This window comes from Syngnathus leptorhynchus, chromosome 3 (assembly GCF_054491065.1).
Source record: "Syngnathus leptorhynchus isolate UIUO chromosome 3, UIUO_Slep, whole genome shotgun sequence".
Classification (NCBI taxonomy): Eukaryota; Metazoa; Chordata; class Actinopteri; order Syngnathiformes; family Syngnathidae; genus Syngnathus; species Syngnathus leptorhynchus.
In genome coordinates this window covers 4,022,557-4,036,289 of record NC_141197.1, presented here as the reverse complement: position 1 = coordinate 4,036,289, position 13,733 = coordinate 4,022,557, and the positions used below count along the sequence as shown (strand labels likewise).

Sequence of the window (13,733 nt, the reverse complement as noted above, 5' to 3'; positions counted from 1 at the left end):
GCCTTTAAAAACTCCGGGCGGATCTCGTCCACCCCCGGGGTTTTGCCACCGAGGAGTTTTTTTTAACTACCTCACTGACTTCGACCCCATAGATTGGAGAGTCCGCCTCAGAGTCTCCAGGCCCTGCTTCCATAATGGAAGGCGTGTCAGTGGAATTGAGGAGGTCTTCGAAGTATTCTCCCCACCGACTCACGACGTCCCGAGTCGAGGTCAGCAGCACATCATCTCCACTGTAAACAGTGTTGACCGTGCACTGCTTCCACCTCCTGAGACGCCGGATGGTGGACCAGAATCTCCTCGAAGCCGTCCGGAAGTCATTCTCCATGGCCTCACGAAACTCCTACCACGCCTGGGTTTTTGCCTCAGCATCGCCAAAGCCGCGTTCCACTTGGCCATCCAGTACCTGTCAGCTGCCTCCGGGGTCCCGCAGGCTAAAACGGCCCAATAGGACTCCTTCTTCAGCTTGACGGCATCCCTTACCGACGGTGTCCACCAGCGGGTTCGGCGATTGCCGCCACGACAGGCCCCAACGACCTTACGGTCACAGCTCTGGTCGTCTGCTTCAACAATGGAGGCGCAGAACATGGACCACTTGGACTCAATGTCCCCTGCCTCCCCCGGGACATGGGAAAAGCTCTGCTGGAGGTGTGAGTTGAAGCTCTTCCTGACAGGGGATTCTGCCAGACGTTCCCAGCAGACCCTCACAGAGCGTTTGGGTCTGCCAGGTCGGACCGGCATCTTCCCCCACCATCGGAGGCAACCCACCACCAGTTGGTGATCAGTTGACAGCTCCGCCCCTCTCTCCACTCAAGTGTCCAAAACATGTGGCCGCAAATCCGATGACACGACTACAAAGTTGATCATCGAACCGCGGCCTAGGGTGTCCTGGTGCCAAGTGCACACATGGACACCCTTATGCTTGAACATGGTGTTCATTATAGAAAATCCGTGTCGAGCACAGAAGTCCAACAATAGAACACCGCTCGGGTTCAGATCGGGGGGGGAGGGGCGTTCCTCCCAATCACGCCCTTCCAGGTCACACCGTCATTGCCCATGTGAGCATTGAAGTCACCCAGTAGAACGATGGAGTCCCGAGAAGGAGCGCTCTTCAGCACCTCCTCCAAGGACTCCAAGAAGGGTGGGTACTCTGATCTGTCATTTAGTTCATAGACACAAACAACAGTCAGGACCCGTCCCTCCACCCGAAGGCTACCCTCTCGTTCACCGGGGTGAACCCCAATGTACAGACGCCCAGCCGGGTGGCAATAACTATGCCCACACCTGCTCGACGCCTCTCACCGTGGGCAACTCCAGAGTGGAAGAGAGTCCAGCCCCTCTTGAGAGGGCTTGTACCAGAGCCCAAACTATGTGTGGAGGCAAGTCCGACCGACTATGTCTAGTCGGAACTTTTCTGCCTCACACACCAGCTCGGGCTCCTTTCCAGCCAGAGGTGACATTCCATGTCCCTAGAGCCAGCCTCTGCAGCCGGGGATCGGACCGCCAAGTTTCTCCCCGCCTTAGGCCACCGCCCAGCTCACTTTGCACCTGACCCTTTTAGCCCCTTCTACAGGTGGTGAGCCCATGGGAAGGGGGACCCACTTTTGTATTCGGGTTATGCCCGGCCGGGCCCCAGTTTTTTCAGAATTTTGGCTTGATTTTCACATGAAACATGATTTGCATATAGAAGGCTCAGTGCGATAATGACTGTTTTCCACAATATCGCATCAATCATGAAAGACTGGACATGCCTGAAAAGACTGATATAGCCTAATCAAAGCTGTAGCATAAATACAATACCTATGTCACAAGCTGCCTATTAGTAGCACTCTAAAACAAAAATATGGCTTATCTCAAAACTTCCATTCATCCCTTCATCTTCTATACCACTTTTCCACACGGGGGTCACGGGCGTGCTGGAGCCTATCCCAGCAGTCACCCTGAACCGGTTGCCAGCCAATCGCAAGGCACACTGAGAGGAACAACCATTCACACTCGCATTCACACCTTTGGAGTGCTCAATCGGTTTTTGGGATGTGGGAGGAAACCGGAGTGCCCGCAGAAAACCCACGCGGGCCCGGGGAGAACATGCAAACTCTACACAGGGAGGGTCGGAGGTAGAATCGAACCTGCACCCTCCTAACTGTGAGGCGGTCGTGCTAACCAGTGCGTCAACGAGCAGCCTATCTCAAAACTTTTAAAGTAAAAAAGCATCCAATAATGAAGATATTCATATTTTAAGTTTTGACCGCATAGTTCTAGTTCCTCTTTACGAGACACATTAAACACAAGCATTTCACCTTTTACCTTTGAAGAGCAATTTCGTTTGGCAAATTGCTGGCTTCTTTTTCAGGTTTCAGTCGAGGCTGCAGCTCTTTCATCTGCAAGAGAAGCAATAGTAGACAAACAGCTTGTGAAAATGGATCTTCAAATCCCATCAAACATTAAGTATTATGGGCAGCAGCTGATGTGCATCACATCCTAACACCATGCAAGAAGTACCAATAGAACGTTGAAAGAAGCAAATTTGACTCAACCCTCACATGCTTAATGCAAAAAGAAAATGTAGCGACATTGAAGTGCAAGCCACAGTCAAAATCAAACCACTGCTGATGACATGACTTACCACCCCATGCTTTACAATCTGGAAAGTACTTCCTTTTGACTTTGTTTCACTCATGGTTCTGACAGTGTTTAGGCCTGACTCTTGTCTGGACTCAACCACTTTTGTCGCTTCTGCCAACTCATCAACCAGCCTGTCACGATCATTTTGGAGACTGGCCATGGACTTGGAGAAAGCAGAGAGTTGTCTGCTGTAGGTGGAATTTTCCAAGATAACCCGTTTCAGTTGTTTTTCCTTTTCTGAAAAAGCTTTCGTTAGCTCGCCAATCAACTTGTTCAGCTCTGCATGAGTATCTTTGCTCTCCAAAGCTCTTAATTTGTGAACAAGTATCTCCCTTTCTTTGGTAAACATGGCTACATCAGATATAGCATCCTGGGAATGGCGCTCAACTTTGTTCAGAGCTGCCCGAGTGACTCTGAGCTCTTCATCATACCTGCTTCGCAAGACCTTGAAGTCTTCAACGAGCTGGTCACGGTCATTCTGCAAAGCAGCCATGGCTTTACAAAGTGACTCATTTTGAGCCTTTAGATCTTTATTTTTCCCTTGGGCCTCCAACAATTGTTGTTCTGATTCCAGTCGACCCTTTGCAAGCTTTTGCTCAGCGCTCTGTCGTTTAGTCATCATTCGGTCCACTTTGTGTTCAGAGGCATCCAGTTCAGTATTGTATTTATCATCTGACTGTGTTAGTTTCTTGTCAGTTTCTTTTTCAAGCAGGTCCATTTGTTTAGTTATGTCAGCAATTTGAGTTTCCTGTGAGAGAAGTTTTTGGTGAAGATCAATACATTCAGCAGTTTTAGCCGTCACAGTTCGCTGCAGATCAGCAATCACTTTGTCTTCATTTGTATCTTTCTGACTCGCTATATCATTTTGCAGTTTTGGCACCTGTGTTTCAAGTTTAGAAACATCTGCCTTCAAAGTACAACTCATCTCTATTTCATTTTGGAGCTCTGACAAAGCACCTGTGTGCTGTTTTTCAGCTGTCGTCTTTTGGTTTTCAAGATTTTGTATAACATCCTTCCGCTTTATTAGCAAAACTTTCAACTGATTGTCTTTTAAGGATAAAACCTGGTTCAAATCCTTTCTGTAACGAATGAGTTGGGCCCTGAGCATCGCATTTTCAGAATTTAGGTCATCCATCTGATGTAATAATTTCTCAATTTCTTCTTTAAGGCCTCTGGTTCCGCCACCATTATCAATCGAGTTCTCTACATGTTTAAGTTCTAAATTACTCTTTGCCTCGAGTATTCTGTATTCGGACATCAATTGTTCTTTTTCCCTCTGTGCAGACACCAGTGACATCTTGAATTCCTCCATCTTAGCTGACACTTGCCCTTTTTCCTGGACTGACCTGTTCAAGCTAATTTGCAGACTTCTGACTTTGGCCTGAAGTTCTCTGAATTCTTTAGTAGCCTGTTCCCTTTGGTGTTGTAAAGTTCTTAACCTGTCCTCATAGATAGCTTCTTGGGACTGACAATTAGCCTGAAGTTGCTCAAGATATCCTGACATATGGTCATCCCTACAGGACAAGAGAGAGGAGATCTCGGCATCTTTGCTTTGAAATAGGCTTTTCAGTTGAAGGGAACTTCCCTTTTGGTTCTCCAGTTCAGCCTGCACCTCGTCATTCTCCGCCCTCAAAACAAGCATCTCAGCGTCCAAGTCAGCATTAATCTTTTCTGTCAAGTTGTTATGAAGATGAAAATGAGAAATCTCATCATCTTTGTTGGCAATCTGCATTGCATCTTGCTCTACTGTTTTAACTTGAGCAGTGAGTTCATTTAACTGTAGAGTCAAAAGTTCGACAGTCTCAATGAGATTGCCATTGCTAGCACTCAGAATCAATATTAGCCTCTGATGAGCAGCAGAAGCAACTGAATATCCATTAAGTGCACTCTCCAGCTTTGAATTAATTATTCTAAGTTCATTCACCTCTTTTTCATACAATCGCATATCCTCCAGTAATTTTTTCATTGCAGAACCTTGTTCCATGAGCTGGTTATCTTTCTCCTGCAAAGCGTTTTGGTACAAATCATTCCAAAGTTTTGTAGCATTTGCCCCATGAGGAGTGGAAGAGAAAGCAGACAGTTTTGCTTCATTAGTCTCAAATGCTCGTTTTAGATTATTCATCTTCATAGTTTGAGAGTCCATTTGTCGCTTTAGTTCAGTAACTCTTCGACCCTCGCTAATATTTAAATTCTTTAGATCATCAATTTGTTTCTGTAACATAACTTCATTGTTTTTAAATGAGTTTAACGGTTTTTCAACCGTAGCTCCCTTTAATTTTGTTTTCTCTGTAAGCGAATCTTCAGATGGAAGATTTACTAGGTCTAAATTAAGGTGGTCTCTTTCCTGAAGCGTACCAGTTCTCGCTGTGGCCTCCTGGATGTGAGACTTGGCTTCACTTTCTTTATTTTGGTCTTCAACTTTTTTCAAGGTTTTCAAAGAATTCTCTAAATGCAAAATGTGCTCTTGGTATTTAATGCAGTTTTGTTGCAACTGACTTATTTCTTGATGCTTTTCTTTTAGAAGCTCTTGCAGTTCTTTATAGGTGTTCTTGGACCCCTCATTTTCCCGCTGCACAGCCTTGAGCTTTTCCTCAAAGTCTTGGATTATTTTTAGATGTCCATCCTGTTTTTCTCGGCAAAGTGTGTCATTCACCTCTTTGCTAATTGCAAGCTGGGAAGACAGCTGAATGTTTTGAGCTTGCAAAGCTCTGATGGATTCAGACAGTGAATCAATTCTTCTAGAATTGTTGAGGACCACAGTTTCCAGGTGCTCATTTTCATTTTTCACTCTGTCTGATGAGTCTTGAACATTTTCTAGCTCCTCTTGCAGAAGACACTTATCATCTTCTAAATTTTTAACATTTTCATTGAGACTAATTGTTTCTTTGCTGTGCTGATTCATCATGGCTTGAAGCTCAATAATGGTATCGTCTTTTATTTGCAGCTGCACTTCATGACTACTGAGTATTTTTTTAAGTCTTTCAGAAAGAGATTTATTTTCTTTCAGTAAATCCTTATTGCTTTCCAGATTATTCTCACTTAATGTCTCATCAAGTTTAAGTTGCATGTTCTTTGCGTGAGATTTTGATTCCATGCACTGTTTTTCTAGTGAATCACTACCATTTAGCTTTTCAGTCAGTTCTCTGTTTTTAACCTGCATATCTGCAATAGTATCTTTGCAAGCCTCCAGTGAAGACTTCAGTTGTAGAATTTTGGCCTCACAATTCTGATTTTTGTTTGTCAGCTCAAATATTGCTATCTTGTGGGTTTCAATGATCTCAACCAGTTCTTTTTTAATGGTGTAATTTTCTTGCTGCAGTTCTTCAATTATGTGCCGTTTCTGTTCTGAAAAAGTCTGCATTTTTTCTTTAAGTGTTTCATGTTCCTCCTCCTCCACTTGTCTGGCTTGGCCTTGCATAAATGCCATCTCAGTCTCACATTTGAGCGATTTTCGGAGGGCTTCCTGTCTATCACTTTTGGCTCCTTCCAAATGTTGTCTCATCTTGTCCATTTCAGTACCAACATTCTCATATGCTTGTAAAAGGGTCTCATAGTCTTGTTTAAGTTCTAAATGCCTTGATTTCCATTTGGTCAGCTCCTCCGTCTGAGAGTCTTTGAGAGATTCTAGCTGGCAGGAAAATGCTTGCTTCTGCTGTGTGATATTCTCTATGGTTTGCTTCAAGCTTTCACATGCGTCTGATAGACTACAATTGTCATTAAGGATACGATCAACTTCACAGCTTAGCTTCTCTTTATCAGTGTTAACAGATTTCATATCAATTTGAAAGACTACATTTTGTTGTTTTAGTCTTAAAAATGAGGATTCTAGGGCAAGGCATTCATCTTCTTTGGTATTGATTTTTGATGACAAATTTCCAACTTGTAATTTCAATGATGTATTTTCCTTCATGAGTTCTTTCCTTGAGACTAAAGCTGCTTGAAGTTTCTTAGTGAGTAGGGTCATTTTATTATGGTTATCCTGATTATTTACTTTGCTATAATCTTCTTGAGATTGATGAAGTTGGTCAATTTCCCTTTTCATGCTCATAGTGGAAATGTCATGGTTTTTACTCATCTGCTGCAATTGTAGTTGAAGTGCAGCAATCAGCTCATCCTTTTCTGATATTGCAGATTTATCTTCATGTTTTGGAACTGCTTTTAAGTCTTCAGCACATCTGTCAACAGTGTTTACGGCATCTTCATTTATATGTTCTTCCTTGATGGACGCTTCAGGAATCTCTTCATACATCAGCTCTTTGACATGCTTCCACTGGTTCAGCTGAGTATGGAGTGTGCCTAACTCTATCTTGAGTTCATCAATTATTCTCAAGGCATTTACATTGTCTTTCTTCAACGATACCAAATTTGTTTCTTTTTCAGTATACTCTAACTGTGCTTTTTCAAGCATACTCGTCAAACTGTACTCCTTCTCACACAGCTGTTGCTGTGCCTCTGCCAAAATTCTCTGGATGGTTGACATTTGATCTAAATGAGTCTTGTTTTCTTCCATTGAATCTCGAAACTTTACTTCATTTGTTTTGAGCTGACCTTGCTCTATTATTCTGTCAGGTTGGGAATTAGAAGCCAGAGTCTCTGATTTTTCCTCCATCAGGATGAGAGACTTGTCTTTAATTTCCAATTGGGTTTGCAATTTTGAATGGCACTGTCTCTCGCTCTCTGCCAGAGAAATCTTTAATTCTTGAACAGTTTCATCCTTCTCCTGAACAAGCTCTCTTAAAATCTTTAACTCATCCAAATTAGACAATGAGGTTCTCTGGAGTTGCTCCAGTTTGCCAAGATTATCATTATATTTGAACTGGATGGCAGTGAGCTCATTTGTCTGCTGACAGTGTTGCTTCAAAAGTGCCTTATAGTTATCTTTCAGTTCATTTAATTCTTTGGTTAATTGTTTCTCATTTTCTTGAGCTCTCTGTAGAGTCTCTTTACGTGCTAGTAATACATCCTGGATCTTTTTTTGCAGCAGTGCCTTTTCTTGCTTCATATGTGCAAGCTTGTTCTCTAACACATCAGCATTATCATTGGGGAAAGCTTTGTCTTTAGACAGATTTTTACATCCTGTGATTTTATTCTGACGCTCTTCCACATTTTCTATCAGTCTCTCATCTTGTTCAAAACTATTCTGTTGCTCAGCAGCGCATGCCTGAAGATGTTGGATTTGGACACGTTTCTCATTGAGTTGTTGCAATATTGCTGTCAAGCAACTATCTGTTTCACTATCTGACGAGTGAAAAAAGTTTTTTTCAGAGTCAAGTTGCTTAGCAAGTTCTTCAGTTTGCATTTTGTGATAATGGATCTCCCTTTCTCTATCAAAGCATTCCTTTTCAAGGAGAGCAATCCTTTCATCAAGCACTTTTGCTGCAGACTGAGCTTGTGTTGTGGTTTCCACTAATTTGTCTTGTAAACATGAAATATTGTTAAGACCGTCACATTTTTTTCCAAACTCTTCATTTTTTTTCAACAGATCTTTACGAATAATGAGAGACACTTGAAGTTTTTTCTTCACTCTATCTTTTTCTTTACAAATTTTGGCTAGCTCACATTTTAGGTCACTGTTTTGTTTTAGCAGCTCAAGTTTTTCTGAGTTCTTAATTTCATACTCCCTTAGGGTATATGAATTATGTTCTTTTAGCTGGAGCAAAATCTCCTTATACTGCTTAGTGGATGTGTCGTAATCTTGTTGTATCATCGCTAGTTGTTTTGATAAATGGTCATTTTCCTCACCAAGTTTCACTCTTTCATTTAAGGCAGACTCCATGACTTGGCAAATTGATGCATCCTTTTCTTTTAACTGCTGACTAAGCCCAATGAGTAATTCTTTTTGCTGACTCATCTGAATGGTCATGGAGTAGATTTTATTATCTTTTATTTTAAGTTCCCCGTGTAAAGACAAGTGTTTTAGAGAAGCTTCTGTTGATTTTTCTTTCTCAGTCTTCAGCTGAGTTTGTAAATTCTCTATTTTCTTCTGTAAAACAAACATTTCTTGACTTTTTTCAAAATTGCTCTTATTTTCTTCATCAAGGGCAGCTTGCATTTTTTGAAAATCTGCTACAGTACTATCAAACTTATTTTTCAAAGCATCTACCTCTGAGTAATGAGTGGCTTCAACTTGTTTTATCATTTGATGGAAATGTGATTTGTCCTCATGCGAAGTGACGGATATGGCGTCAGCACCACTGAATTTTGCTACAAGCTGTTCTAACTCAAGTTCCACAGCCTCAAGAGCCTGCTGCAAAGTTTTTTTCTCGTTATCCTTTTCCTTGACTAATGCCATGACCTTTTCAAGTTGTATCCTAGAGGTTGATGCCTCAAATTCTTTTGCACTGAGAAGATCAGAACCTTTTTTAATAGCAGAGAATGCTTCAGCCAGTTTGTCTTGCAAATTGTCTAGGTCCTGTTTCACAGCATTTACCTTCACATCTTTAGATGAAATTTCATTTTCAACATTATTCAATTGTTCTACAAGTAGTGCCTTATCATGGTTTTCTCTATCTAGGACAAGCAGCCACTCTTTTTCAGTGTCCTGCAGCATTTGCTCCAGCTTATGAATACTATCTTTCAATTGAAACATTTCCTCATCTTGAGCACTAACCTTGATTTGGAGGCTCTCCTTGTCATACACCATTTGCTGGATGCTTTCACTTATGCTGCTGGACTGCTGCTCCAACTGAACCTTGTGGTCCCCCTTGGATTCACAAATTTGATGATGTAGCCTCTCCAGCTCTTCCTTTTCTGCAAGAAGTTTCCTAATATCCTCAACTAAATGTATATTTTCATTGTTGACAGCTGTGAGGGCGCTCTGGTGCTCTTTTCTTGACAAACTAATCTCTTCATTCAGTTTCTTATTTTGGAGATTGAGTTTCTGTATTTCAGAAATAAGATCAGATGTATGTTTGGCTTGGGCTGTGTACTGATTGTTAATTGCATGTAAATCCATTTCTCTCTGTTCCAGGTCCTCTGTCATTGCATTCATTTGGCCCACAACTTGAAGATGTTGAGCTCTTAGTTTTTCGATTTCAATAGTCAAATGAGAGACATTTGCTTGATGAGAGGCAAATGCTTCATCCTTTTCTTTTGACAACTTGGAATTCAGGTTCTGTGTCTTCTCAAGTTTATTTTGGATTAAGGAAAGCTCATTTCTCAAAGTCTTTGCTGCGTTGTGTTCATCTGATAAAGTCTTTAGCCTCAACACTTCATCAGTCCTTTGGGACAGCTGCTTTCTCATATCCTGCAAATCCTCCAAATTGGCTGCATATTTTTCTTGCAGGTTAATGAGGGCAATTTGTTTTTCTTCAGCTGATGTTTTGTGGTTGGCAGCATCTGATGACAGTATCTGTATTTGATTTTGTAATTGTGACATTAACTCTGTGCTTTCTACAAACTGACTTTTGAAAAGCAACAACTCATCGGCTGTTCTCTGTAAATCTTGAAGAGACTGTAACTGTTCCATAAGACAAAAGTCTCGTTCTTCCAAGGCTTTTTCAAATTTTTTTGTTTCTACTATCGGCATTTGGAGGGTGCTGTTAATCTTAAAATACTCTTCAAGGTGTGAAAGCTTTTCTTTTAAGATCTCACACTCTTTTTCTTGGTCTTGAAGACTAACATTCAAATTTTCATTTACAAGCGTGACATTTCTTTGATCTTCAAGACTGGACTGCTCTTTTTTCTCCAATATATTTTTTAAAGTTGTTGATCCTGAGGTAAGACTGTGGATTTGACCTCTAAGTTTGCAGACAGAATTTCCAAGGTCTGTAACTTGGACTTTCAAACTAAACATTTCATTATCTTTCAGTTTCAACTGCTCCTCCTGCTCAGATATCCTACTTTCAAGTTCTTTCAGGGAGTCATCTTTATCTTGGATGGTTAAATTAAGATTTTCCTTTTCTGACTGTACAGTTTTGAGCTGGAGTTCACTTTCATTAACTGCTTTTTTTAGATGTGCAAGTTCTTCATGTGCTTTGGAAAGCGCTATACAAGATTTCTGAAGCTCAGATTTCAATCTTACATTCTGATCATTTAGGGCTTGAATTGCATCTTTTAATTCAGTTACATCAGCTTTCATCAGTTCATTCTCTTGTCTTAGTTGACAATTTTCAAAAGTAAGCGTCTCCATCGAATCCTTGAGATTGGTAATTTCAATCTGCTTCTCTTCCACGCCGTTATTCATGGCTGCGAGCTGACTCTCACGTTTTATCATGGATTGAGTATGTTCATTGAGCTCTTCTTGCTGGTTTTCAAAATCATTTGTTAGATATTTTAACATGTGTTCCTTTTGTTCTAACTGTTGCTTTGTCTCGAAGCTTTCTTGCCTGACTGACTCAAGCTTACACTGCATTTGCAACACAAGGTCCTCCTGCAGCATGACTTCATTGTGGTGAACAATACATTCATCTGATTTTTGTTGCAGCATTGTGTCCTTCTCCAATAGTCCTGTCTTTAGGACGGAGCCCTGTTCTTGAAGCATAGAGATGGTGTCCTGCAATTGCAGTTTTTGGATATGCTGGGCTTCTAAAAGTGATTTTTTTTCTAACAAGATTTCTTCTTTCTCAACCATAGAGAGTTTCAACTGACTTATCTGAATTCTTAGATCATTTATTTGCTCTTGCAATGTTTGAATCTGTTGTTCCCTTTCACTCAGTGTTTTTGAAAGGGTATTACATTCATTTGTTTTCTCAAGCAAACATACTTTGTTAGAGATTTCCCTTTCCTGGATGACCTGTTTTGTGTTACTTACAGAATCAATAAGATCATTTTTTTCATTCAGAAGATCATTGATTATCTTCTTATCATTTGTGTTTTGTTCCTCAAGTTCAGATTTCCGTTCTTTGAGTAGACTAATCTCGGTTTTTAATTGACAAGCCAATGCATTGTTCTGTGACACCTCTTTTTGTAGTCGTTCGTTATCTTCGGTTAGACTCGTTATAGTCATGCTAAAACTGTATTTCTGCTCAAGGGTGGCTTTGAGCTCTTTATCAAGGTTTGAAATAATATGCGTTTTCTTGTCAAGTTCATTTTCCCTGGATTTTAAAACTGCATGAAGTTGTTGGCTTTCTTCCATGATTGTGTACATTTTACTTTTAAGGGTTCTCAGCTCGGTTTCCCTGGAGTCTGCTTCTGTTTTGAGTTTTCTGGATTTTTCTTCCATTTCATTGATTTCATTTTTGAGAGCTTTCATATTATTGTTTGCATCATCAAAGTCATCTTTGTGTTTTTGGCACTGCTGAGCCATACTTTTCATCATTATTTCTTTTTCTGCGAGATCCTTGCAAAACTGCGAGCGTTCCGAATTAAGTGATTCAACTTTCTCTTGGAGCTTATGTACAGATTCCTTATGGAAAATAATCTCACTTTGCAAAACATGACACTCTTCCTGTTTTTCCTTCAAAGTAGAATCCTTCTCCAATAGCCCAGACTTCAGACTGCAATATTGTGCTTGAAGAAGAGTCAATGTTTCTTTGAGTTCCACTTGATCAATTCTTCGGGCCTCCAGTTCTGCTTGAAGATCAGAGGAAACCCGGTGGTTCTTTTCTATGGTAACGCGCAACTCATCTGCCTCAGAAATGTGGCTCTGTAAATGCCCTTGCAGTTGTGTGATGATGTCCTCCTTTTCCCTGAGTAACTGGTTCAGGTTACTACATTCTTTTGTTTTGGCCAGGACAACCTCATTGATTGAGAGTGTGTGTTGTTCAAGATCTCTTTTTAAATTGGTGGCTTGTAAAATTAAATCTTCTTTATTTTTTTCTAATTCATGAATCATACTGCTGTTTTGGAAATATTGTGATTCTAATGTGGATAACTTTGCATGCAAAGAATCTCTTTCTAACTTGATTTCTAAAATTGTCGCAACCTTTTCAGTTACTTCTAATTCAAGTTTTTCATTTTCCTTTGTTAAGTTTTGTACTTGTCTCTTTAAATTGTTGTTAAGTTCGAGGGCAGATGTAATCTTTTCATTAAGTTGGTTTTCATTCAGATTCTGTACTTCAAGGTTTTCAGCGAGATATGTAAGCTTTTCTTGCAACTTTTCTTTCTCAGTCTCCATGTGTTTTAAGAGATCCTTCATTTTTGAGAAATTTTCAATGTTGTTATCAAGTTCTTTGCGCAACTTCCTATTTTCAGATTCCCTGACTTGTAATTCTGCATTATAGCTCTGTCTCTCATCCTTTGCCTGTTCATCATTTGCCTTCAGTTGGTTTTCAAGCAATTTTATGATTTCCTTATATTTCTCCATCTCTTGTTGAACATTGTCCTTATTTTGTACTCGTTCCTTTAATTCTTTGGACAACAGCTCCATGTCATGATTGAATTTTTCCACTTGAGATAGAAGTTTGTTCTTTTCATCCTTTATAGTTTTCAGTTCATTTTCATACATCTCTTCTTTTTGAAGAATATTTTTCTCATTGTTAGCATTTATTTCTTTGAGCCGCAACATGAGTTCATCAGACTCGTGTTGCCTTAGGGTAGCTAATTCCAGTTGTTCTTTTAGTGAAGAGATGAGTGTTTCACATCCAGAAAGCTGGACATGATAGCTCACAGTTTGTTTCTGAGTTTGAGATCGGAGGTCCTGAATAGTTTGTTTATCCTCTTTGGCCTGTTTGATTAGTTGGTCCATCTCTGCTGCTTTAGATTTGCTTTCTTCTTTGGCCTTGTCTAATTCCATCCTAACGTCCTTTAGATTCTCAACATGCTCTGCAATTTTACTATTAAGTAATTGCTGATCTGCAGTCTGCGAATCGTTAATAACTGTGACCTCTCGATCTGCTTTTGTCAATTCATTTTCTACTTGAATAAAGTTTTCTTCCTTGAGTCGAAGCTCTTCTTTGAGAACTGTAACCTGTTCTGAATACTCCAACATGGTGGTGTTGAGTGCTTTGTCTTTTTCCAACAGAGTATCTTTCAGACTATCAATCTCCCGTTCACAACTTTGAAGATCATGAATGAGTTGGGCCCTTTCTTCCAGGTGGGACATGTTTAACTTGTCTAATTCCTCATTCGTTTGGTCAAGCTCAGTTTGTAATGTGTCTATGATGATATCTTGCTTCTGACTCTGCAAAATAAACAAATAAATCAAATCTTTAGGTAAGACTGGGTAATTT

At 40.4% G+C, this 13,733-nt stretch overlaps 1 protein-coding gene across 5 annotated transcripts in view; it reads right to left on the bottom strand.

Moving 5' to 3' along the window:
• LOC147058874 (uncharacterized) overlaps window positions 1-13,733 on the bottom strand; it is a 66,607-nt gene that overhangs the window by 8,036 nt on the left and 44,838 nt on the right. For 4 of the 5 annotated variants that reach the window (XM_085907389.1, XM_085907388.1, XM_085907392.1 and 1 more), the window contains 2 exons: window positions 2,624-13,684; window positions 2,305-2,378 (listed from right to left, as the gene is read on the bottom strand). In XM_085907389.1, the coding sequence (XP_085763515.1) occupies window positions 2,305-2,378; window positions 2,624-13,684 (11,135 nt within the window). The remainder of the gene's footprint in view (window positions 1-2,304; window positions 2,379-2,623; window positions 13,685-13,733) is intronic. The other variant, XM_085907393.1, reaches the window with a different exon arrangement.